General features: G+C 39.9%; 1 protein-coding gene across 1 annotated transcript in view; it reads right to left on the reverse strand.

Moving 5' to 3' along the window:
- Nucleotides 1-24,487, reverse strand: part of tex264a (testis expressed 264, ER-phagy receptor a) — a 75,627-nt gene that overhangs the window by 9,434 nt on the left and 41,706 nt on the right. The window contains exon 3 of the mRNA XM_073468607.1: nucleotides 613-784. Within this exon, the coding sequence (XP_073324708.1) occupies nucleotides 613-784 (172 nt within the window). The remainder of the gene's footprint in view (nucleotides 1-612; nucleotides 785-24,487) is intronic.

A 24,487-nucleotide genomic window follows, 5' to 3' on the forward strand; every position in this document is an offset into this window, starting at 1 on the left:
TGCCAAAACATGTACAGATCATGAAAACCCTTCTTCCTAATACATCTTCTGAATTGAAGATGTGTTTACAAGGGATGTAGCACGATCTTAGCTCAAGGCAGACAGCACCAGGTGTACATCAGCCCACCTCCACCCACTCTCTCCCATCAACCAAACACTATTTTCTTTCTCTAGTGATTTGTACAATGACAAAGTCAATACCGCCATAGGTCCTGCCTACAGGTCCAGCAAGTCGTAGCAGCAGAGAGGACATTGCGCTTGAAGACACATACTTGCAGTGACAGAACTATTACAGAGTCTCATATATCACATGTCCCACAGTGATCGAGGGCAGGAGGGGAGTCAGGGCAGTGTCGGACAAAATCAAAGTTTCCACATAATTCCTGTTTGTTTGCTGTGAACTGACACAAGCTGTAGTCTCAGTGGAGCTGAAACATGTGTTTCTATCAACACGCTTCATCAGATTGCAAAAACAAAATAACACAAAAAATGACTGTCATCTGTTTTCAGTGAAATTAACGAATTGAAATTTTGTTTAGTACATAGAATTATTTTCAACAATCAAAAGTGACAAGAATGTTTGGTTGGAATGAACAAAATACACAGTGTCACCTGTAATGTCAGTTCCTCTGTCCTCATCAGAGTCCTCTTCTTTAACGTCTGTTTTAACCTCCTCCTTCATCTCTGGAACAAAGAAGTCTGTCTGGCGTGACAGTGGAACCATATAGTTGATGAGATCTGTACCACAGATCTCAATGGTCGGGAACGCACACAGCTTCCTCTCCTGAGAAATAAAAGAGACAAAATGGACAGTTAGCTGTATAGCATTAGATAAAAACAGCTGCTCTGTATGCACTCTACATCAGTATCAGCTGAGGTTTTTGCACGACACAACCTCAAAAACTTTCCCCACAAAGTTCTCTATAATTAAGATGGTGTTAACCTTTCATAATTACATCGTGCTGTGAGAAAACATGTAGGTTATTATGAACTGCAAATTTGGTTACAAGAAAGTACAGATAAGACTGAACATTGTGGTAGAAAGTCATGTCACTGTGCTTAATAAAGGTTCTACTAAGATCCCACAAACTCAGATTTACAAAATGATGGTCTTTATATAGAAAAGAGGATATATATTTTAAGGCCCTCATGTGTCGGGGGAATCTGGCATGCAAGAAGAAAGTCTTCTGTGTGGCACATCTACAGTGCGCCTTGTCGTGATTTCTTCTATATTGTTGTAAATTGTTTTTCATTTGGCAGCACAGCGGTTGCTATGTACAGCTTGAAAACACTCAAAGGCATCATAAGATTCACTGTTAAATCCTTTCTGTCAACACCTCTCACATAAAACTTGAGATATGACCACAGTAAAGACTGCAAGAGGGTCAGCAGTCATGGCAGATTTGAGACGAACTCTGCTTAAAACAAGCGCTGGAAATACGGACAACGCTGATATGATGGTGATGATGATGATGATGATGTTAGTTTTAGATGAGCAGAAACCTCAGACAAGCAGAATATCTCAGGCATATGTAGATTTAAAATGCCTTCACTTTGCTGACATAACACTATGTCTTTGACCCATTAATATGAATACGCCCTCCCATGTGAGTCCATTAAAGTTGCATTACCACATCTACAGTATGTATCTACGTTTGCACCCTCCAGTGGTGTGTACAGAAAGTGGAGAGTTTATAAATATTAGACCATATTTTATATAAAGAGGACATTAGCATTGCATCATTTTGCCTCGTGCTTTCATATAGATTGCAGAGACGTGAGCTCTCCATCGGGCCATCAGAGTGCAGCTGGGTGAGGCTTGCCCGGGGTGTACAGGTCGGTCTCAGCTATGATTGGTCGCAAAGTGCCAGATGAATGTTTTAGTATGAGATACCGTGCAGGAATACTGACCAAAGTGGTCTACTCAGTTGCCATTACTACATTATTACATGAGTACTCAGTACTTATGGGTCGGACCACAGCCATCTTCAAACTCAGCCTTCATTTTGATCTCAAGTGCACACCTGTGAAGATTTGCGACTGTATCCTTCATGGTTGTGATGCTATTGCGCTGACAAAATGTGAACTAGTTAATCTTTCATTGCTAAGTCATACATAAGGTGTGTCCTATTTACTGGAGTAGTGAACAATGTTTCTACTGCATAAGGACTGTATAGATTGTAATGACTCTTTCAGCTATTAGTCAAACTCTCCAAAAAACTTTTTTAATGGTTCTTAAGCAGTGTATGAACAAGTTCTTATAAATGTCTTACAATCTAAAAATAAACATGTTTATGATGCTGTTATTATTAACACATATAGTATATATGATAATGACTTATTACCTATTAACTTATTTACACGTGAAGCATTTCAAGATATTCTACAAATGATTGTTCTTTGAGAATAAACTACGTAACACATTCTGATTTACAAAGTAGGCCTCAGGTTCAGTTTTGTATTTGAACTGCTGACCTGAAGTGACCAGTTATCTAAAGTGCCTTTCACGTAAGATGCAGTTTCTCCAAATCTCCACTCTCTCTGTAGACTCTCCACTTTCTAAAACAACAGAAGTTTTACTTCTATAAAGTAACTACTGGATAAATGTCTTCATTCAGCGAATTATACTTTTCTGTTCTGCTTTACTTTGTTCAGGATCTCTTGTGGTTGTATCCTTTCCCACGTGAACATGTTATCAGACAGATCACCCCCTCTTCACCCTACTACACAGTCTAACTCCCTTTATTTGAAGTTTTATGCTCACGCAGGTCTGCCCCCTCGCTGTGCCAACACTCGTCTTTAAATCTGAATACATAGACTTGCACTGTTGCCATGGTTGTGTGACAAATGGGGCTATTCTGGGTTATTCCAAGAGGGAAAGAAACATGGATGGTCTTTCAGCAGTCACCTGACTCATTTTACTGTGGGTCAGGGTGATCTGGGCTGATTGATTGGTTTTAATCTAATCCTCTGCTAAATAAGACTGTTTGGGAACTAGTATGAATCACCTGGCTGCTATACACAGGGGTTCCAGCCCGGGGCTGCCTATGCAAATGAGTACCCATCTCCTTGAACCTGTTCCGATAATGAGCAGGGAAATCGAGACAAAGGCAGCTCACTATACTGTAGGCACACACACATATATGTCTCCAAGGGATACTGTCACAGATGAGAGAGAGAGAAAGAAAACAGCATGTGAGAGGGATGTTCACCAATACATGTGTGCACTACTGACAGTAACATTTACCTTGTTAAAACACTAACTCGTTCATAATTATCATATTCTCTCTGTGTAAGAGGTTTTAACCCTCGCGCCATGAGGGACTGGAGGTTTTTAGGTGAAGTTACTGATTAACACACACACACACAGCCAGAGAGGAGAAACTCATCATGAAGTCACCTCTCATTATCTTTTGTGGAATGTATGAAATATGAAGACCTGAATATTCACAGCTTTCCATGACTATATGAGACCTCGCTCTCCAACGTGAGGACAGATTTTTGCTATCAGCACAGGAAATGACAAACAAGACATTTTTCTACCAAATCAAAATATATTTTGTTGTAGCCGTAGGTGATCAGTGTTGCTATGACATTAGTAGAGGATGTGAAGCTAGGCGGGCTTTCCAGGGAAAAACAAGTTGGATGACTTGATTATGCATCATTCTGCTGAATACTTTCAGTTGTTTTGTTTACAATATGTTTCTGTGAGATTGCTTTTCAGTTATCGTCAGTAATTCGATAAAATGTATTATTCTGGTACAGAGTTTAAGCCACTTTTTTGTTTACATTCCTTTGAAGTCAAATAATGTTAATGTTAAAGAAAAACAGTTTGTCTGTGGTGCTGAAAATGTTGTGATTCTTGTATCTTTATATCAGTGGCATGTACTTTGGTTTATTACAGGATTATCCCTGATAAGTATATTGATTGATGTATCAGGGTACGTCTTTTCACTTATTAGATTGTCTTAGACCTTTGCTAGTGACATACAGTATCTACACTAATAATTAGTTTCATTATTTTATCATAATCCCATGAAATGTGTGTATGATCTCCTAATGAGTCAGCAGAGAGACTGAGACTAGTGACAAAAGCTGTTGAAATATTAGCTTTGTCAAGTTGATTGTTAAAAAAATCAAATTTTCACCTTGCAACCAGACTCTCTCCAAACTGAGGTGTTTATTAAAATGCATCCCTCCCTGCAGTTTTTTTCCAATGTTTAATTTGTGATTATAATATTAATTTCATCTCCACTTTCTTTTGATATTCAGAGTTTTGCTCTTCGATGAATTTCAAAGTACTCTCTGACTCCACATGTGAATATTAGATTCTTCCTTTTCACTCCCTTTATTGTTAGCATGTTTTTACAAGCTAAACATTAAGTTTTATTCATGTTACATTTTGTCTTTCACAAACTTTACTCTGAGTCTATGGCAGATGTTATAGCCACAGGCGACCAAATGAAAAACGTAAGCCCTTTTCACAGAGTTTTCACACTATTGTCGCAACAAAGGCTCACCTTTATGCCATGTTTGTTTGTTGACAGAGGCTTTTCCACGTATAAATGCATAAATCTTTTGTGGGTTGAAGTGTGGGACATTTCTCTGAAGGGTGTCAAGTTGACTGTTTAGTTGTCAGACTGTGAACACCATCAGATCGACACAGCCCTGTCTCGCGCTGCCAGCATTCCCATTCAACACAGACACCGTCTCGACTCTGTTGCAGCTCTGTCACTACCTCAGCTGGCGGAACAAAACTGTCTCCCCACTCTGCCTCTGTAACTTTCACACAGACTGCGAGGCAGACTATCGATTAAGATAAGATTCCTGCCTTGAAAAGGCAGTGTGAATGGGGCTGTAGCTACCTTGAGTAAAGGTGTAGATTGCTGTGGGTTTGAACATTGCTGAAAACATTTGGAATAATGTACACAACTCAACAAAATATATAACAAAGGTTGAGTCGTGTTTAGACATTTTAATGCAGAATTTGTACATATTATATATTTTAATCTGCTTGCAACAGTCATCATTTTTGCTGACAATGAGCACCACCGATAATGTTAACTGTGGGAGAGCATATTATGTGGAGGGCAGGGCTAAATGAACTATCTTTTCAGAAAAGTTTATTATTATTGCTCACGTTGGTAGCCAGGGTCACTGTTGCTCTAAGCTTCTATAAAATTTTATATGAACTTATTTATTTCCATATTACATATAATACACATCCATCTAAAATCTATTAAAACATTTTCAACCACTTTGTCAGATAAGACAGCCAAAGCAAAAAGAAACTACTAACATCTATTATTAAACAATGATAAGCAAAACAAACCAGGTATCATCAGGAAGGTACATTTTACTTACCAATAATCCATATTTCCCCTCACCAGGGAAATGAATAAAGAAATAGCCAACAGATTAACTGTCCCATCATAATATAACCTCCCTCCTGGCTTGAATGTTTTAATTATACGACAAGCAAAATGTTCTATTTCCTCCCCGTGGCCTTCTCGTCTCAGCCTGCGTGTCCGCTGTCTGATTGGGTACCATCTATTTCCCTATAGTCCATCATGGAGTCAACATGCATCCACTTAACCTGCCTCTGTGTCTGGTAGCTGCTGGGATTGAAATATGCTCTCCTGCAGGATAGGGAGGCAGATGAGAGTGAACTGTCTAAAAACAGGTCAGCCGTTCCTCCCTGCCGCTTCAGAGCACACTTAACATTTATGATCATCACAGTCACACTTATTCACTTGCTGGTTCTTTGTCCAGGATGATGGACCAGTGCTGAGTGAATGACTGGCTGGTATCAGCACCACAAAACCAATAAATTCCACAGGTCATTATCTGTTCCTAATGATGGTTCTCCAAATTGGGTCACTCTCAGTCCTGGCCCTGCTCTCTATGTTATGCAACCACACTCTTAATAATTTATGACCTTGCAGCACTTAAGTGTTTTGTCTATTAAGCATGTTAAACATTAAATTAGTTAGTTATTAAAGTGATACGTTTTCCTTTACAAAATACTGTATCCCTTAATTATTTCCACGAGCAAATCACACAGCTGTTCATCATCAAGAAAATATTCCCATGTCTGTGATATTGCACCTGTAAACAACTGAAAATCAACGTGTACGAAAGAAATCAAGGTTTTTATGTCAACCATAAACTACACCATCTGATTTCACTACTGAATGCTGAAATGAGTTCAAATGACAAACTGAATACTCGCAAGCCTCGATGGTAAAACCACCACACGAAACCACCTGAATAACATTTATCATCTTTGGGCTGTATGAGAGGTTAGGGTCAGGAAAATGTTTTGGCTTAAAACACCCATCAGAAACACAGCTGGAGATGTCCTGAGATCTCCTTAAAACTATCCCATGGTTTCACTCTTAAAAGTGTTGAACTGTAGTCTCAAACTAAATTGACTGGCCTGGCAGGCTTCTCACCCCCACCCACCATCTCACATTCTGATATGAACGTCGAGTTGTAAACATGTAATGTGAACGTGTCCGCCACGTCATAACTATCAAGCATAAGAACATAAAACACTATTTAGCCTAGTTTTTCTCAGGGGGAAACCCTTGAAATTTAAGATTAAATTCAGATCAGTTACTGAGCCTGTGTAATTCACAGTAGCTTTGTAAGAGACCTGAAAGATCAGAAGAAACTTCCTCGGGTTTTGAAAGATTACTATGTATGATCTACTATCACGCCTAATTAAGACACTAATTATCTGTGATATGATGTCTGGCCTAATCCTCAAAGTATTTGGCTAAAATTTGAATCTATTGAATAAACAGAAACAATAGTATTTACAGGATCTCAGAAGAAGGCTGTGAGAAAGAGGTGTGAAAATTATCAAGTAAGAAAATGTTCAGGAGGGTGAAATGTCCAGTCGCAAGCTCGTGATTTAACAGATTGAAGGACACAAGTTCAAGCATCAGTTCTGCTGAAGTGCCCTTGACCGAGACGCTGAATCTCTTGCACCCCCAGGGTACTACTCTGTAGTTGACCTCATACCTTAACTGGGAGATACAAGCAGTAATTTCGCAGTAAATCAATAAAAGTGTCAGATTTTTATTATTACTGCTCACCTAGAAGCCTCCCAGGAATAGTATAATTGTAATTCTAACATCAAAATGAGCTTCATAATCTTCATGAGTCTTCTCCGGTGACAGAACGCAAACAGCCTTTTACAAATCCAACCAAGTGAAACCGAACTGCGCTTTTGAGATAGATGAAAAAACAAGTTGATGATTGGGGTATCGACAATGTTCAACTCCTACCTAGACCTAATAGGATTTTCTGTCCACGAAGGCATTCATTTAAGGAAGAAATTAGTGCTGCTAAAGCCACTTTATTGAATTAGGAAGTTCATTAAATGGTGATGTAACTAGACATCGAGGCTAATCAGGAACAATTAGGATGATTGTCTGGGAATAGGCATACACTGTGAATGTAAATCTGTTTGCCTGTATGTGTGTGTTTGGAGGGCGGGTTGAGGGACTCAGAAACAGACAGATATAGGGGAGGGTCTCATGGGGCTTTGTAGTGTCTTTGACCTCTCTGCCAGCTGCTCTGTGAATACACAGCATTCCTCCTCCAAGAGAGAAACCAATAAGAGGAAAGTAAACATAGATAACAACACCCCTGGAGCTTGATTTAGTGCATCACTTAACTAGCCCTGAAATATAAACATGGCCACAGAATAACTGGGCCATAAGTACAGCAGGAGAGCTCAATACCAACGCTGTACACAGTATTCCAGCCTTTCATATATGACATGTATTCTATGCACTTAGGTCTGTTGATTAACACCCACGCAAACAATCTTCCACTTCCAGATGTGGCTTGAAGGATGTGACTTCAAGAAGCCGTTTTCAAAGAATTGTGCATTAGCTTCGTTCTTCTTTTCATCTCACAACTCAGTGTTTGTTTTCAGCTCAGCGGCTCTCCTGGCTGATGGCCAGAAAAAAAAACACAGACAGGAGACGGTGGAGAATCTCGCTCTCAAGAGGCCAGCAGTCTCACAAAGTCGAAAAGCAAAAGCACAAGCAAATATCAAGAGGTCTGACTGGAGACCCGCCTGCACAAAAGGGGAATTTTTACCTCACTCAGTTCTGTGTGCTGGTAGATATGCACTGCAATGTTTGTGTGAGGCATGGATAAAACTTAAACAGTTTGTGCTGAGGGGAGGATGTGCTTCTGGCAAATTACCCTTCAGTCTGTTCTCATCAGAAAAACAACCATTTCGGTCGACTGTGAAAGCAGCTTATTACGACCCATATTTACGTTTATTGTCAGGCGGTGACCTCTAGTGGCCACAGTAAATTACAGCAGCAAAGGAGGAAGTCAGGCAAAGTATGATAAAGAGCAACAAAAACAGCGGAGGGAGGAGGTTGAGGATGAATGATTGGCTTAAACAAGCACAGGACTTTCGATCAGGAGACAGCTGTTCATATCCAGTGTCTAACGGACTGTCAACAGTCAGTCAGTAAAGTGACATCACGTGTATACATAACTGAGGTTACATACCTAATGTATATACATTAGTAACTTAAGTAACAGTAACACAGTTAGTTTAACCTAAATATGGATGTTTTCCCAAACCTAAACAAGTATATGATGAAGGTTCTGTTCACCTATCGCTGGTACGCTGCAGCGGTCACTCTGTTTTGGGAATGGTCATATGTTGTTTTGGTAGCAACTGGACCTATTCAGTCGTTTAGGTATGTGGATGTGTTGTAATATTTGTTGTTATTCCTGAGGAGAATTGGCCAACTGTGGATGTAGATGTAAAGTGGCATCACATTAATTATCCCTGCCACAACCTTAATGGGATTTAATTAGAGGGAAATGATCTGTATAAGTGGTTCACATCGGTTTTGGGTTAATTATTTCAGAACTGAAGAAAAATAACCTTTTTAAACACAATTATGTTTTACAGTTATGTTAAATTAAATAATCAATAACAGGAGGAAAAGGAAATGATTTCTCCTCTGACAGTCAGCTCACAGTTCATGAATATCAGCCTCTACCAAAACTGTAAGACACTCTTTTAAGTGAAAAGCTAATGCTCTTTTGTTTCAGCTAAAAACGCACCATCCTGCCATTACTTTCAGTTCACTGTGTTCATTATTCTTTCCAACAACATATAAAACTCCGCTGGACACCGACGGTCCTGTGGAGTTCTCTGGAAGACCTTAGAAAGTATTCTGGGAAATTGAGAGAATCACTAACTTAAATAGAAGCAGGCACGGCAGACTGAGGAAACATGTAGGGAAACAAAAAGGCAAATTACAACACTTCATCACAGCGGATATCAACAAAGGAGGATTTATATGAGAGGATAAAAAGAACAGTGGCTCCATCTTTAATTCAGGATGGGAGAGTGGTAAGAGGTCCTGCTTCATATCCAGAAGGTCACACATTCTTCCCCTTCTTTCCACTACAGCTCTTCCTTCCATCTGTCTCTGTGTTGTCTCTGCCTAAAGCAAAGTCAGCACAGCCCGTGTTTACGCTTCATCTATGTCAAGGTCATGGGTCACAGATTGATCAGGAAATTGAGCAGCTGCTCTACCACAAAAAGGTGATTCCCATAACCTTTCACAGTGGAAAGTAGAATGGCACTGAATAGAGTGCATACCTCCGCCAAGGCCATAAAGTCTCCTTTAATTCAGTCAATCCTAATCCAGTATCCTATTAGTTACCGTATAGCGACTGAACAAAGACCACCCCTTTATGAAAACATATTTAAATCCCCTAGATCTCGATTTTTAATAGGGTCCGCATCTAATTTTGCTCACTCATAGACACCAGCCACCTAAATAACGCCATTCATTATTAACAAAAATGATGAAAAACGCCCTCACAATGTTAATGAAAGTAAGAAAAAATGTTTGAATCCATCCATTTAACCATATCCACACCAAAGTTAATGGGATTAATGAGTCCCATCCTCTAACCAGGTTCGGTGGAAATCAGTTTTTGCGTAGTCCCAAACAAACCAACCAGGCGGAGGCAATAATGGTAAAAGGTAAAATTGTGAATGTCTGTATTTATATGATGCTTTTATCTAAAGCACTTAACAGTTTGTCTGTCATTCAGCCATTCGCTTACATACACGATGATGGCAGCAAGCTACCTTGTGAGGTGCTGACCTGACCAGTGGGAGCAAAATGGGATTTAGTATTTTGCCTAAGGACACTTCGACAGGAGGAGCTGGTGTCACTAGTGTACAACTTACTCTATCTCCAGAGCCACTGCAAGAAAAATCACAATGCTCACCAGAATACTGAAATCTAGACAAACGATGGATTCATCATTAAGTGTATTATTGAACAAAAGTTTCATTAAAATGATGTTACACATGACATGACCACCGTGACATCACCCATTTCTTTGTCGACTACCATTCTGAAGCCTCGAGTTTGGCATTATGGCCGTTGCCATCTTGGCTTAATGGAGCCAGAAGTGACCATATCTGGATGAGTGGGTATAGCTGGGGAGGATATCCTGATTGGATCGACCGAGACACACTTTTACTCTAATTTACAAAATTACTATCATGTTGTATTGAAGACGATTTGAAACTAGAGATGAGACCATAAACTCATTAGGAAACTAATTACTGAGGTAATAAATCAAATGAGAAGCAGGGTCATTTTCTCATAACCTCGTTTACAATTTGGGTTCTTTTTTAAAACCAGCTGAGTTGCCCCCTGCTTGCCATTAGAAAGATTTTAGGTTTAAGGCACTTCCGCATTGGTTTCACTTTTCAGACGTGGAAGCTCCGTACAGAGCCTTGGTCTGCTGGTGTGGACTCTGGGTCTGAAACACTTAACGTCAGCTAACTTTGTGCTACATAGCCAAAAGGTAACCATTGAGTCACTGTAATTTCTCTATCGGCAGGGACATCATTTTTTAAAACTTAATAATGGCTTAAACTGGCCATATTTTAAATTTAAAAGGAGCCATTGTTTTGAGTTAAGAGTTTGGCCGTGATCACAGACATGTGCCGATGCTCACAGGTTTGATTGAAAACAGCTAGCTCATCCTGCATCCCTGCTTTCAAAGTCATCCCTAATACAGGAAATCATTACTAGAAGAAGATGATGATGAGGCAGCTCGAGGGAAATTGCGCACACTTGAAAATTAAATCACATCTCTTCATCACAGTTTGATAAGACCTTAAAGACGGTCCAAGGGTGGATTTCTCCTTTAAACGTCCCTGACTATCATTTGAAGAAACTACTGATCCTGAGAAGGAAGAAGCTGTTGTCTTGCCAGCGGTAAGAATCGGTGACAGCACACCTCCCCCTCTGGGGAGAGACGTGAGATATGGCTGAGGAGCGGTGGTGAATAATGAAAGGAAGACAGAACGTTCATCCAGCCCTGGATTCACAGTGACAGCCTCCAACTAGCATGGACCCTACAGCAAGATGGAGAAAGACCCCTGGCCCCCTAGCTATGGGTGTAAGCCATTTCATCACAATGGGTTCAGTACAGAATAGACACCCATCTATACACATACACAAATGTATGGACACACTCACACATCTATTTATAGGTGAGATGATTTCTCACCCTGGTCCCCAGGCACACAAAGAGGAAAATTAATACAAAAACTAGGCGACTCATGGTGACAATTGGTGACAGTCCCCTGAGTTCTCTCTCTCCCTTGGTCTATTTACTCCCGCTGCACTATTACAGCCACACCGTCCACCCTCCTCACACCCACTATAACCTCCTCTTCCCCTTCCTATCTGTGGAAAGAGACAAAAACTCTACTTCACACCTCGGTAGAGGTGTCCAATTCTGACTGTCCCTTATGGTCACACACTTCCCCGGAACAGAGTATTTTCATTCTGCCTGCAGTGGGGCTATTTTCTGCATCCGTCTCAGCAAGCCCAGGCCGCCTCCTTCTCACTTCCATGCCCTGGTGGAAGTGTACAAAGAGTGCTGTGGGTGGAGGTAGCGGAGATCTGAGGACTGAAAATGGCATTGTGGAGCTAAAAGGGTGGAAGGCAGGCCGATGGGTTTGTTGCAACCTCTACATGCACCCGTGCGATCAATAAGCAGAAGCACTGGATGAGCTACAAGTATAGTGACTCTGTCAGCAGCTGCTGTGGTCTCCAGAGCTCCTCTACAATTGATCTGGTGAGCTGGCAAGAGGTGAGAGGCAATAAGAGGATCTGGTCTCCCAACTGTGGTTTATAACCCCCCCACCCCCACCCACCCCCCACCCCCCCAAACACATTAACTTCCTTTTTGTTCTTCACTTGGGAGCATGAAGGTAAAAGGGTAAACAGAAAATGAACAGTAAAACTACTGAATACACTGTCCCTCTACACTATACTGTATGTGGGTTACAAATCACTGCTGAGCAAGTAATACACTCAAAATGAGCGTGGACATAAATGATGATGGTCTGTCCGACACTTTGGTCCAGATTGAATTATCTCATCTATCAGATGAATTGCCATGAAATTCTTTGCAGAAGATCTTGAGATTGACATTTTTGGTGTTAAGTAAAATGTCTCAACAACTTGGATAACTTCGGTGATCACTTAACTTTACATCTAGCATTATCATCAGGTTAAACTTACAATGGTCTTACAAAGTCTTGGTTATAATTTTTGTTTAGATTTTTTATAATTAGGGCTACAAACAATATTGTATTTGTTTTGACAGATATTATGATTGCGACATGTTTCACGATTTGTTGGAGTTATCAAATTTGCATTACAATTATCATTTTCACTGAAGAAAAAAAAAATGAAAATCAGGACGATGTGACATTTGTTGGGTTCTGTCCCAAACAAACTTTTTTTCTTACATCTGTTGAACAGCGAAGGCATCTGTACAACACTACAGTACTTTACACAATTATTAGTCACTATAATGCTGTTTTGTCACACATTTTACCTTTATCTCAAAATTGCAGCTTCTCCTTCTGCAGCTTCCAAGATAGTGTGTTATTAATTAATCTACTCAGAGTAACACATTCCCTGTGTGAAGTCTTTGTCCTGAAATACGCACTTTTAAAAAGCAGCCTGAATCCTGGTTAACGTTTACATGTAAAAATCAGGCTGTTAATGGGGATTCTTTTAATCCCCAACCAAGTTTACAGAAATGTAGGTTCTCATTAACACGGTGTTGAGAATATAAGAAAAACAACATGAACCAGTTTACTTGAGTGCATGCAATCACGCTGAGTGAGATGCATAGTTCCTCCACAGTTCTTTATGCAGCATTGGAGGAGGAAACTTAACCAGTCTCTGAAAAAGTAAACAGTAGCTTTACAGCAGCTGTGAGAATTCCCTCTGAAAAGTGATCTGACAGAAAGCACAAGGCCATTAAGAAAACCATCGGAGAGGTTTGCAGTCAATTAGTCCTGGCCATTAAAGCTTCAAAATTCAGTGAACCATTGGATGGAAAGAAGGATATGGAAATACATGAATATGAATAGTGATTCATTTTAAAACAGGCAGATAGATTCCCTCCTCTAATTGAGATCTTAATCTGAGAGTCTAATGTTAGAGATATTCACATCTCTGTTCTAATGAGATACAATTAGGAGGAGGGGAGGTGGACAGTAGCTGTGCGACAGAGAGAGACCAGACTGTCTCTTCGTCTCTGCTGCAGCCCTCTCACGTGCAGAGCACCTCAAATATATAACACATAATAAGTCTCTACACACCACGGCAGTTTCTTTGCACTAGCAAACCTGGAGGCATTTATGGGGATCGAGAAATTATTAGTGAATCATTTCTGACCTGTCAAGTGAAGAGGGCTTAATTCTACGGAAGTGGCATTTTGTTAAGAGCTTCAGCGGTATAATGAGGCTCACATAAACACCAAACCTTTAGCAGATCATTAGAATTGTGCCTATGTCCCTGTGGCATTCTTATAGAGACATGTGTAGCCAATCCAATTTGATGCTCGCATCTCATCCAGACATAATTAAAAGTTAGGAAAGGCAGCAGCAGAAAAAAAGTATTGTATGCAACGACAGAAAAATGTGTGATTAATGCAGCAGCGATGTGATTAATGCAGCAGTAATGACTTCTGTCGAGTGTTTTTGCGAGATGTGGCCGAAGAATGAAATGACAGACAAGCCACACTGAAGCATGAACTAAGAGTTAAGGAAAAGACCTGCACATAATAGAAAAGAGGTTATAGGTGATGAAAATAATTCCTTCCACGCATCAAAATACATTTTCAACAGAGAGAAACAGAATTCTGTTCATCAGGCTTCACTTCTTCATCTATTGTCCTTCACAAAGTCCCAGCCTGCCTGGCCTCGTAGCCCTAGAAATGAGCCATCAGGCATTCTACCACCTCTCTATGAATAAACCATGGGTACCAATCCTTGGCATTCACACAGGAAGAGGGCATACACCAGCTCAAAGCACACATGTGGCCATGGTGTACACGCCAAATTAAATGCAGCTGACAGGAATACAACAAAAAAAGGACTTATTAACCTCTTCAGCTCTAATTTTCTCTTCCGATTTTGTATTAATTTGCATTAAAGTAAAAATAATTTTTAAAAAAAGTCACACTCCCAGTATATTCTGTACAATCTGCTTGTTTCAATATTTAATTGGTGCCATGTTTCTTTTAGCAGAACCATTACATCAAAAAGAGCACTTTGGATGTCTTGTGCATCATTTTATGCTCACACACATTTCTCCATATACAACCTGACATATTTGGTATCTCTGGTAACCTTGGGTCCTTGAGCATAGTTTAAAATATAATTCTGTGGGTTTGAACAAGACAGCATGCTTTTCTAAAAGCCCTACCGCACAGACTCGTGACTGGTACAACTAATTGTCACAAGTCTTCTTCTGAGCCCGGTCTTCCTTCTTTTATAATTCCTCACCTCCACTCCCCTTGCTGGCCATGTGGATGATTGAAAATCCCCAGAGCAGAACACTAAGACCTCAAAATCCTCCTTGTGTCTTGGAGCTCAACATGGCATCTCCTTAACTAGAAAGCCTATAGAGCTGAATTAAAGACAGGGACGGAGAACTAAATATAAAGCATTTCACAAGCCCTGTCGGGTCATGTTGATCATAGTATGGATCCACACAGCCTTGAAAATGTGTAATGAGATTGGAAACAGAAGAAACTCACAATAGGTGATTCACAGTTAGTGCATGAAAACCATGTTCCTGTCCTTTAGCCAAGGAGTGAGAGAACATATTCTGACTTGGCACAAATTGGTTTGTCTGCTAGCAAGCCAATTTTTCTTTAAACAGAGTTGAGGGTAATGTATTGAGCCAATACTTCGGTTTAATAATGTTCTTTCTTCCCAAGTTTAATTAAAAATATGTTCTACTGTTAGTTATCAGCTTGTTAGGGACCTATAAGTTGTTAAGTTAACTTTGGTCATCTGTGCAAGCAGCTTATTATGACCCACCTAACATTTATTGTTAGGCAGCAACCTTCTAGTGGACGTAGTAATTATGATGGGAGCAGAGCAGGAAGTCAGGTAACATAGCATAAAGAGCGATGAAGTACGCAAATGGAGGAATCGGGATGGCTCCGACACATACTGTACAGACTTTCACCAAGGAGGCCACTGTTCATGTACCATGTAAAAACTAAAAGTTAACACTGATACATTTTAAATTACCTCACAGATTTTAAGCGAGCATTAGTAAGTTGCTCTAAAAGCATTTTTTGTTATATTTGAGGAAAACGTTTTGAAGCTGCTGTAAGCATTGCTGTTGCTTTGGTAAAACTAGTTGCTAACACAACTCCCAGCTGGTCAGGGAGAGGTATTGGGCAGTTGTAACCAGGAAGTTTTAGTTCCTAAACCTAACCAAACTGCAACCATTTCACAACGTTAACCTCATTACGATGAAGGTCCAGTATGCCTGCTGCTACTACAGTACTTCCAAATGGTCAGTGGTCGTGGTGATGAAATATTAGAAAACCATCCAATAGTTGAGACATTTCACTAAAACCCAGAAATGTCAACCTCAAATTGGCAGAGAGGAAAAGATAAAGGATCACCAAAATAATTTGGGTTCATCCTCTCTGAGCAGAGCAGCGGAAAGACCAGCTGACTGGCAGACTGATTGCCATCCTTAGAGCCAAGCTGCTAGCATGGCTACAAAAAAATCCAATTAAGAGTAAAGGGTGAATGAACTTGCACTTAAAAGAAATATGACTTTCAATATATACTGTAGATTCATTCTAAAGCTTGCATCTTTTCTCCAGAAGAGAAGCAGAGAAAAAAATATTACAAGGAAAAAGATTTTTGTGAGTAAACTCTGCCCTGCATGTGTAGCCGCTGAGGAGCACAGTTGGTCAAAACAGAAGGCTGAATGCCAAGATACAATTTCCCGCTACACATGCCTCTTTCAACTCTCAATATGAGCCAATGTTTCACCCATCACAATGCATAGTCCTCAAAGCAATAGTATTGGCAGTATCTAATTATGGCACAGCACAGTGACTAACAGGAGTTTAATTCTATTCGAGTCTTTCAATTAACCCCCATAAAATTCTCACACAGCCCACACAGCGGTGATCAAGAAGGCAAACAAACTTCACTCCCATGGCCACAATCAACGTGAATGGAACAGAGAGAAGCAAACAGGAAACTGGAGCTGATCTTCTGACTAATGGCATGTTTTTAAAAGGGAACAAAGATAACAATTTGCTTCAGCTCTACGCCTCCATCCCAGAGGACCATGGAAGAAAACACAGAGAGGGATGATCCGGTGTCAGCTATAAGACAGAAGCTGTTGGGTCTGGGTAGAAAGTCTCTCTAGCCCTGCCACTGTCCACAGGGCAAAAGCCATGTTTAAACCAAAAACCACCCTCTATTAGCGCTCTGTGAGCCTGGCACAACGGCAGCCTAATGGTTACAATTAACAATCCCTTCTGCTGACAGAGCTCCTATCTGACTGTGCTCCTTTCAGTCGGATCCTGCCCTAATGACTGTGTTTTATGGGTGCAGTGAAAGAGAAACCCGGACCAAGAAATGTGAAGAATACAGGAGGAACAGATTTATAGAGGAAAATGAGACAGAAGCTGAGGATAAATCTAAAAGTTAAAAGTGCCTGGGGAAAATAACAGAGAATGTGACTCTTGGGTTTAGACAAGAGATAGTATGCTGTACTGTGATATGCTGTAGATACAGCCAGAGTCAAGGAAAGCATTATTACATCATAAGAAACATATAAGATAAAAACAACCAATTCAGTTTTAGGGTTTGTTGCAAACTCCAACTCAAACACCAAAAGCCATATTTGATCTGTTGCCCATTTTTTTCTTAAATCTACTAAGGTGAACAATACTCACAGGTACCAGATAAAGTTCATATTTTTCTATCGATCTGTAAAAATAGGTTTGCTTTCGTTTGAGTAAGTGAACCCCAGAGAAGAGACTCCCACAACAAGCTGAGTAAAAGTGCAATAAACCCCCGCTTTACAGTATTTTGTTTGTTTCACTCCTTTTGGCCACAAATTTTGCTCCAATCCTCTCAAACAAAGAACAATCTGTAAAAAAAAAAAAAAAAAAAAAAAAAGGAACAGCTACTTCTTCAGTTTTGGATGCAACGTTAATTTAATAAGCTACAGTTCTTTTGTAATTAGTAAGCAGGTTAGGGAGATATTTATTAGTCGTTTTAAAGTTGCCATTGCTTTCCTTTGATGCTACTTTTATAGTTATTTAGTTATTCAGAATGACACTTGCGTGGATATTGGCAATCAGAGGCAGACAGGCCATCTGGAGAAGTGGGAGTTTTCCTGGTGGGCCGGTCGACCAGTGGGCTGGCGATGAGTCTAGCAACACCAATATAAAATCAGGGGAAAGAAAAATGTCTCATGTTGTTTGATCCTTCATTAGGCTGACCGGCTGGCTCCGTACAGATGTGAGTCTGGCAGTGTTTAAATTCCCATCTCATGAGTCCACCTCTCTTCTCCTGCCAACTTCACTTTTGTGCATTTTGCCTCGAAAACCATCCAGCAATGACAATGACAAAGTTTTTCTGTTGTGTACTGCTGCATGTTGGAGCTACAAGGTACAAACAAGGAGTTAAATATGGTGAGTAACAAACAATGATACCTTCTGATTTGGTCATGTACAGACTTAATGACTCAAAATGTATCTATTACAATATTACAGCAACATTATGTAACTTTTTCACCTTAAAATAACAGCTTCAGATCATGTTGATTGTACAGTGTCTTGTTATAGGATGAATGGTGTCTCTGTCTCAGCCACACTATGTTACTTCAGTGAGAGGGTAGGATCACAGTGTTACATACATGTTTACATCAACATACAAGTTTTCAACATGTAACATTGTTGTGACGTGATGAGTTTTGTTTGTAGGTAGCACCTACATTACGTTACAGACCTGGGATTTGTATTTGCAACAGTGGTGTTGCACTCAGAAATTTTGGAGGGCACCAAATTGCACTAAATGTCAATTTCAACATAATGTTGCTTTAAAGGCCATCAAAAAAGTCTTATATGCTTAATACAAAAGAAGTTAATTTACTGTTTATGTGCAGAAAAAACACAAGCAATGACTGACTTCTGTGGTGAAGTCCCAAAATTAAAAAGTAGAATCAGATATAAAAGTTCATCAAGAATCTGCATATTATATCTTTTAAGATGCACATCTTAAAAGATATAATATGCAGATTCTTGATCATGCTGAGTGAGGTCATATCATTGAAAGCTGCAGTTCATAAAGGATACTTCACTAAACAGTCACTAAACAGTAGTTAATCATTTCATTTGATCCGTGTGACCCATTTTGTACCTTTTTATAGACATTTTTATTGACTTGTTGATTTGACAATACCCACTGATAAATGAAAAAGGTTATAATTGTTTAATCTGTGACAAAAACATATTCATAATATGTTATATTTAATTTAAACAAAAAAACATGCAGATAACAAAGAACCCCACAACCTTTTGTCGTTCCTCTTCTCGTACTTTTCAAACTCTTTTCTCTAAAAAGCAGATCACCTTGCTCCAGGGGACTCTCAAGTCTGACCCAGCTGTCTCCTAAACCCTATTCAATTTGGCCACACCTCACTGAGTCTAAATTACTATTTAAATACCTAAGAAAATCCTCATCAGAAAAGCCCTGTGTTAGAGCAGAAGCCCTCTATAAGCGTGCCTTTCACTGCTCTCCATCACTGTTTCTGTCCATCAGTCCAAAGCGTCTCTCCAGCCACTGTCACTCCACCTCTGATAGGTGCTCATTATGAGCCGTCTCTGGAGGTTAAACTTTAACTTCCAACAGCAGCCCTCCTGTCTGTCACTCACTTAATCCTCCGAGCTTTTTCCCTTTGAATACCTGCTGACTTTTATAACACTGAAGCTACACATCAAAGACATCGCTTTATATTGTACAAAATGGGCTTTATTCTGACAGTTCCTGAACAGTATCTACAAAGTTGTATTCAGACTGTACTAGGGCTGTCCAGAATGTCCTTTTTAAAATATATAAATTTGAAGCTTGAGGTTTTCAAATGATGTTTTTAAATGTCTGTCAATATATTTTATGACCTCATTACCCTAAAAAAATCCTCAAACAAAACCTTCAATATAAAATATAGTGAATCATCGGATTAAATGGAGTCCTAAGCAACAAGTGGATGCAGATACACAATATGATCTCTAGTAGAACGAAAGCTGATTTTAACCGCTAAGGTGAAACGCATATCAGCAAAGGGGACAGAGTTTGACGCAACACCGGTGAATGCCCATTCACTCTCGTTTTACCTCGGTTTCCATCACTCTCCCTCCTCCATCAGCGGGGTTCGCTTTCTTTTGCAGTGTAGATTTTTCCGTATTCATCAGCATTACACTGCAATCAGTATGTACAGTACTTCATGAGGGTAAAATTAAGCAAAAAGTTATCTTTTGCCAAGTAATGTAATATAATAGTATTAGAGCTGAGATAGATTTTTTTATTATTGTGGCTATATAACTGTGACTTATGGTGCCGTTAGACTGCCTCATTAGAGGTGAGCGATTCTGGAGAGAGATAGTCCATTGTTGAGTCTCATTCCCAGGTGATCAAACAATGAGCCACCATCCCATAGAGTCGGTATTTAATGACATGGGAATGAGATTCGATAATTAAATATCTTTCTCAAGAATCACTGAAAAGACGTGCAAAATTTGAATGTTAATTTCAATTCAAATGTCAGCGTTATGAATTTAAGCTTCGAACCTCTCAGTACAGCCCGATCTGCACTGTATAATGATGATGCTGCATTCCTTGAAAATGTAATACTAGCATTTCCTGATGTAGACTTTGTTTACTAACCTACAACCACCCAGAAGAACTAACCCCTGAGACACTATGTGACACTGATGGGACGGACATCTGTCCATTAGGTGCTGTGCTGCTGCATTTGATATGGCTGACATTTTCATTTTGGACCTTTACTTTCAGGTCTTTCTATGGTCACGTTCTCAACTTGTCAACAAATCACTAATTAGAGTCCCTAAGGAGACGAGGCATTTCTACGCCAGCAGCAAAGTTGCTTTCAGTCAAGACCTGAGAGAGCCACACACACATGCATTATTTAGTCTTAGAGATTTTGGATGCTGCTCCAAGCGATAAATCAATACATTTTCTCAACCTGAGCTGTAAAGTGCATGAAGGCTTTGTCAGTCCATGGATGTACAGCCTGTCCAATAAAGTTTAGTGAGACATGAGTCAGTTTCACTGTAGCACATCAACAAGAGAGACGTGGCCTCAGACAAAGCTGTGGATGTGAAGGTAAACCTGCAGCTTGTCAGGCAGTTTTTATGGTTTTCTACAGGTACTGACAGGGACATAAATGATGGAAATGTCAACACTGACTGCTTCTTTCAGGGAAACACATGGCACGAGCCTGACAGCCTTCCTTAAAAGACACCGCTGCACAGAAATTCGAGGAGAACTGAAGCGCTCAGCAGCTCTTTCTAACAATCTGTGACACAATGACAGCAGCTCAGTAGCACACGTTCACAAAATGCATAAGTAGGGTGTGTGCGAGACAAGACAAGGCACTGCTGAGGTATGTTTGACTGCAGATGTCAAAAGTTCTCGTGTATGTTTACCAGTAGAAAGAGATCTCCATACTTTTAATGAGGAAGTCGTCATTACAGTGCTACAGTTTCTGGTGTCATGGCAGGTCAAAATACAGGAGGAGGTAAAGAGAGAAACTTTTAGCAAAAAGAATCATTGTTTTAGGAAAAGTCTTACAGTTCAGACAGTTTCATACTTCAGAAACTTAACAGTGTATAAGAGTGAGAGCCGCAAAGATCCATCAGTCTGTAAAACAGATCTTAAGCTACAGGATTTTTCAACAGCATCCTCCCCACGGTTGTCTTGCTGGGGCGAGACAGGTGGGTGCTCCATCCTGTCAACTGTCTGCCAACTCCCAGTTATCTGGTTAAGTCGGTTGTGTTTTACTTCTGCTCTGGGCAGCTGACTTAACGGAGCTTGTTGCCAGGGCAACCGCCTCTGCCAAAGATCCCCCTCTCTATTTTTTCACGGAAAGCGGATACTTTGATAATCTGAGGGATTGCAGAAGACGTGGGGGGAGTGTGGAGTGGCTGCCAAATGTCTTTTGAAGCACAGGAGCTCTCTCAAAAGCGCAAAATGAGAGCAGAAGAAGAAATGCCACCAGTGATACTATGTGCTATTGAGATGTTTGTGTCAGCCGCTCATTTGTAAGTGTGTTTTATCAGTAAGTATTTCTATTAAATATGAATAATGTACAATTATGTATTGATGTTTTTACTGATTTGTAATTTATCTTTTATTAAATTAGGTTAAATATAGTGGAGAGCACTTAAAGATCAAATGGAGAGCGACTGAGAACAAAATTCAGGCCAATTTGATAAAAGACACACTGTCCAACCAAGAGGCAACCTCCCAAGCTGAAAAATGAAGCCAATGCGGAAGTGCCAAAAACTGCACTTCTTGGGGCCGCGACATATGGCTGGCTCCTAAAAAAAGTCGATCCCTGCATACCTCCATATTAAAATGGCCGACTTCACAGCAGTAACAAACATGTTAAGAACTTGGGATGAAAACACTTGTTTCATTCAGCTCCTATTTTTGGATTAGCCAGGAGTGGAGCTCAGTGTTGGAAAGAGCTCTCAAAATCGTACTTAAGTGTCAAGTACATTACTAAAATATTACTCAGTTACAAGTAAAACTACTGGTTTTAAAATAAGAGGCCTACTTCAGTAAAAGTACAAAATATTCTTTTCAAGTTTTTGTACTATCTTAATCAGTATGCAATTATGATTTTAAAAGTAACTAAGTAGATTACATGGTGTAATACATACTTAAAATTACTTAATTTGAGTAGCTGTAATTATTTACTTCCACACCTGTAAAGTGGAGTCGAGCACTGCCAAGATGCCACAGCCATCACACCGAGCTTCAAAATGGCTCTTCAGAAAACTGATGTCACAAAGACTTAAAAGTCCATGTCTCTCTCACCAAGTCCAATCTATGTGTATTACGAAGAAGGTTGTTGGATTTTCTTTATTTAAAAACTAATTATCTTGCCTCCCTGTAGTCACACGCATTATGTACGTTTAGTTTAAACTCTTTCCTCAAATCTCAAATATAAATCAGATTACAAACACAAAACAAGAAGTTAAACTGATATGCCGATGACACTGGATGTGTACAAACCTCAACACCAATACTCTCCATAAATTTGGCCATTCAGCAATGAAAAGGTTAAGCGGACAAGAGGAAGGAATGTTTGTTTTCCTCCCCCCGCTCATGCAGTAGAAGAAAAAAGAAATTTAAAAAATGATCTGGTATCCCTGCTCACTTTTTATCCAATCAGGACAGAGACCTCCATTAAGAGTTGGGCCTGTCTGTTTGTGAAAACAAAGAGAGCAGGATCCTCCTGATTTGGGCCAACGATTACCGCTCCATGTTCATGTGTGACGTAGAGAGGAGGAAGTGGATCGCTGACTGCAAAACCAACAGGAAGTTAGCTCAAATGACGACGGCGCTTACAGCAGCTTTACCTAATATTGTTTCAGCCAACATTTTTGTGCAGATACAAAGCACAGCTATGTGATAGGAGTGATTCTAAGGGATATGTTTTTGTACAAGGATCAAGTTTGACTCAATACTGACTCAACTGTTGGTTGATTTCAGGCTCTGAAGAACTGCTTTCTCAATGCATTCAACCACAAAGTCTTTTGCTCCTTTTACAAAACAGCAGCTCCCTCCTTTGAATGTTGTTCTTTTTAAAAAACAGGAACATCTTATTTATCTATGAAAAACCAGCTAACAAGAATATCTCTTTTGGCTAATGTTTTTCATCTTCATCCTCATCACCAAAAAGGATTGCCCCTGAGTCAACTTCATCATCCTAATAGGATTTGTGGCAGATATGAAAATGATTTTTAAATATGCCAGGGAGATGACGAAACACTTTAGAGATGATTCACAGGCCTGGCTGATGGCTGCCAAGAATAAAATTAAATAAGATCAAAAAGGCAGAAAACCCCACACAGAGAGACATTCGAGTAGATTCCCCCGCTTTCCGACGGTATCAGTTTTATGAAATAAAAGCAAACTCTTCTAAAATAAATGCTTTTATTAGCATTTTAGCATAAAACAGCAAAAAAAATAATATGTTGATAGAGCCATTATACCAGTGAGTTGTGGGGAGACAGCGGAAACTAAAGTAGATGCTAAATCGGCAAGCAACATTATTTTTTTTAACATGTGAAACTTTAAAGTTATGAGCAAACACGCTCATTTATATCTCTACCTCATTACACTACATCTTGTAAAATAAACAGAAAACATACAGTCCAGTTGCCCGTGGGTAGAGAAACACAGAAAATGAGCATATATGCAAATGACTCCGGGAGAGGAGAAAATGTAAATTTGTTCCCTGCTCTCCACATAAAACAGAGGAACAATTTATCTTCATTTTCAGCCAAATATGAAAAAAGTTCCCCAGACATGAAAATATGGAGAACAATAAGCTGCCAACGAGTCTCAGGGGACAGTGGATCCATATGAAAGTATTCCTCATAGCCGACGCTGTGCTGGTGACAGGAGGGAGATGTATGGAGCTGCAGCAGATTGTTCTGTTCTCAACAGTGGCAGAGTGATGCCGTTATGTCACGTTATTAATGTACAGCAAACAGGGAGCATCCTGGATTGCAGATCAACGCCTGATTAAAACTGTCAGATGAAGTGATGAGAGATGTAACGCACGTGCACATACCTGCGTGTGCACACACACACACATTAAGTTACAATGTGAGGAACGTAGCTGAAACAAATTCGTCTTCCCACTCAATGTGTAAGGGTTCCAGGAAAACGCTATTTATAGTACTTTCTCTCCAATTAGCAGACATGTGCAAAAGCAAAGCAGCCCACCCACCCACACACATACACACACACACACACACACAATTCAACCCCTTTCTCTTTCTGATA

Source organism: Pagrus major, chromosome 6 (genome assembly GCF_040436345.1).
Source record: "Pagrus major chromosome 6, Pma_NU_1.0".
NCBI lineage: Eukaryota > Metazoa > Chordata > Actinopteri > Spariformes > Sparidae > Pagrus > Pagrus major.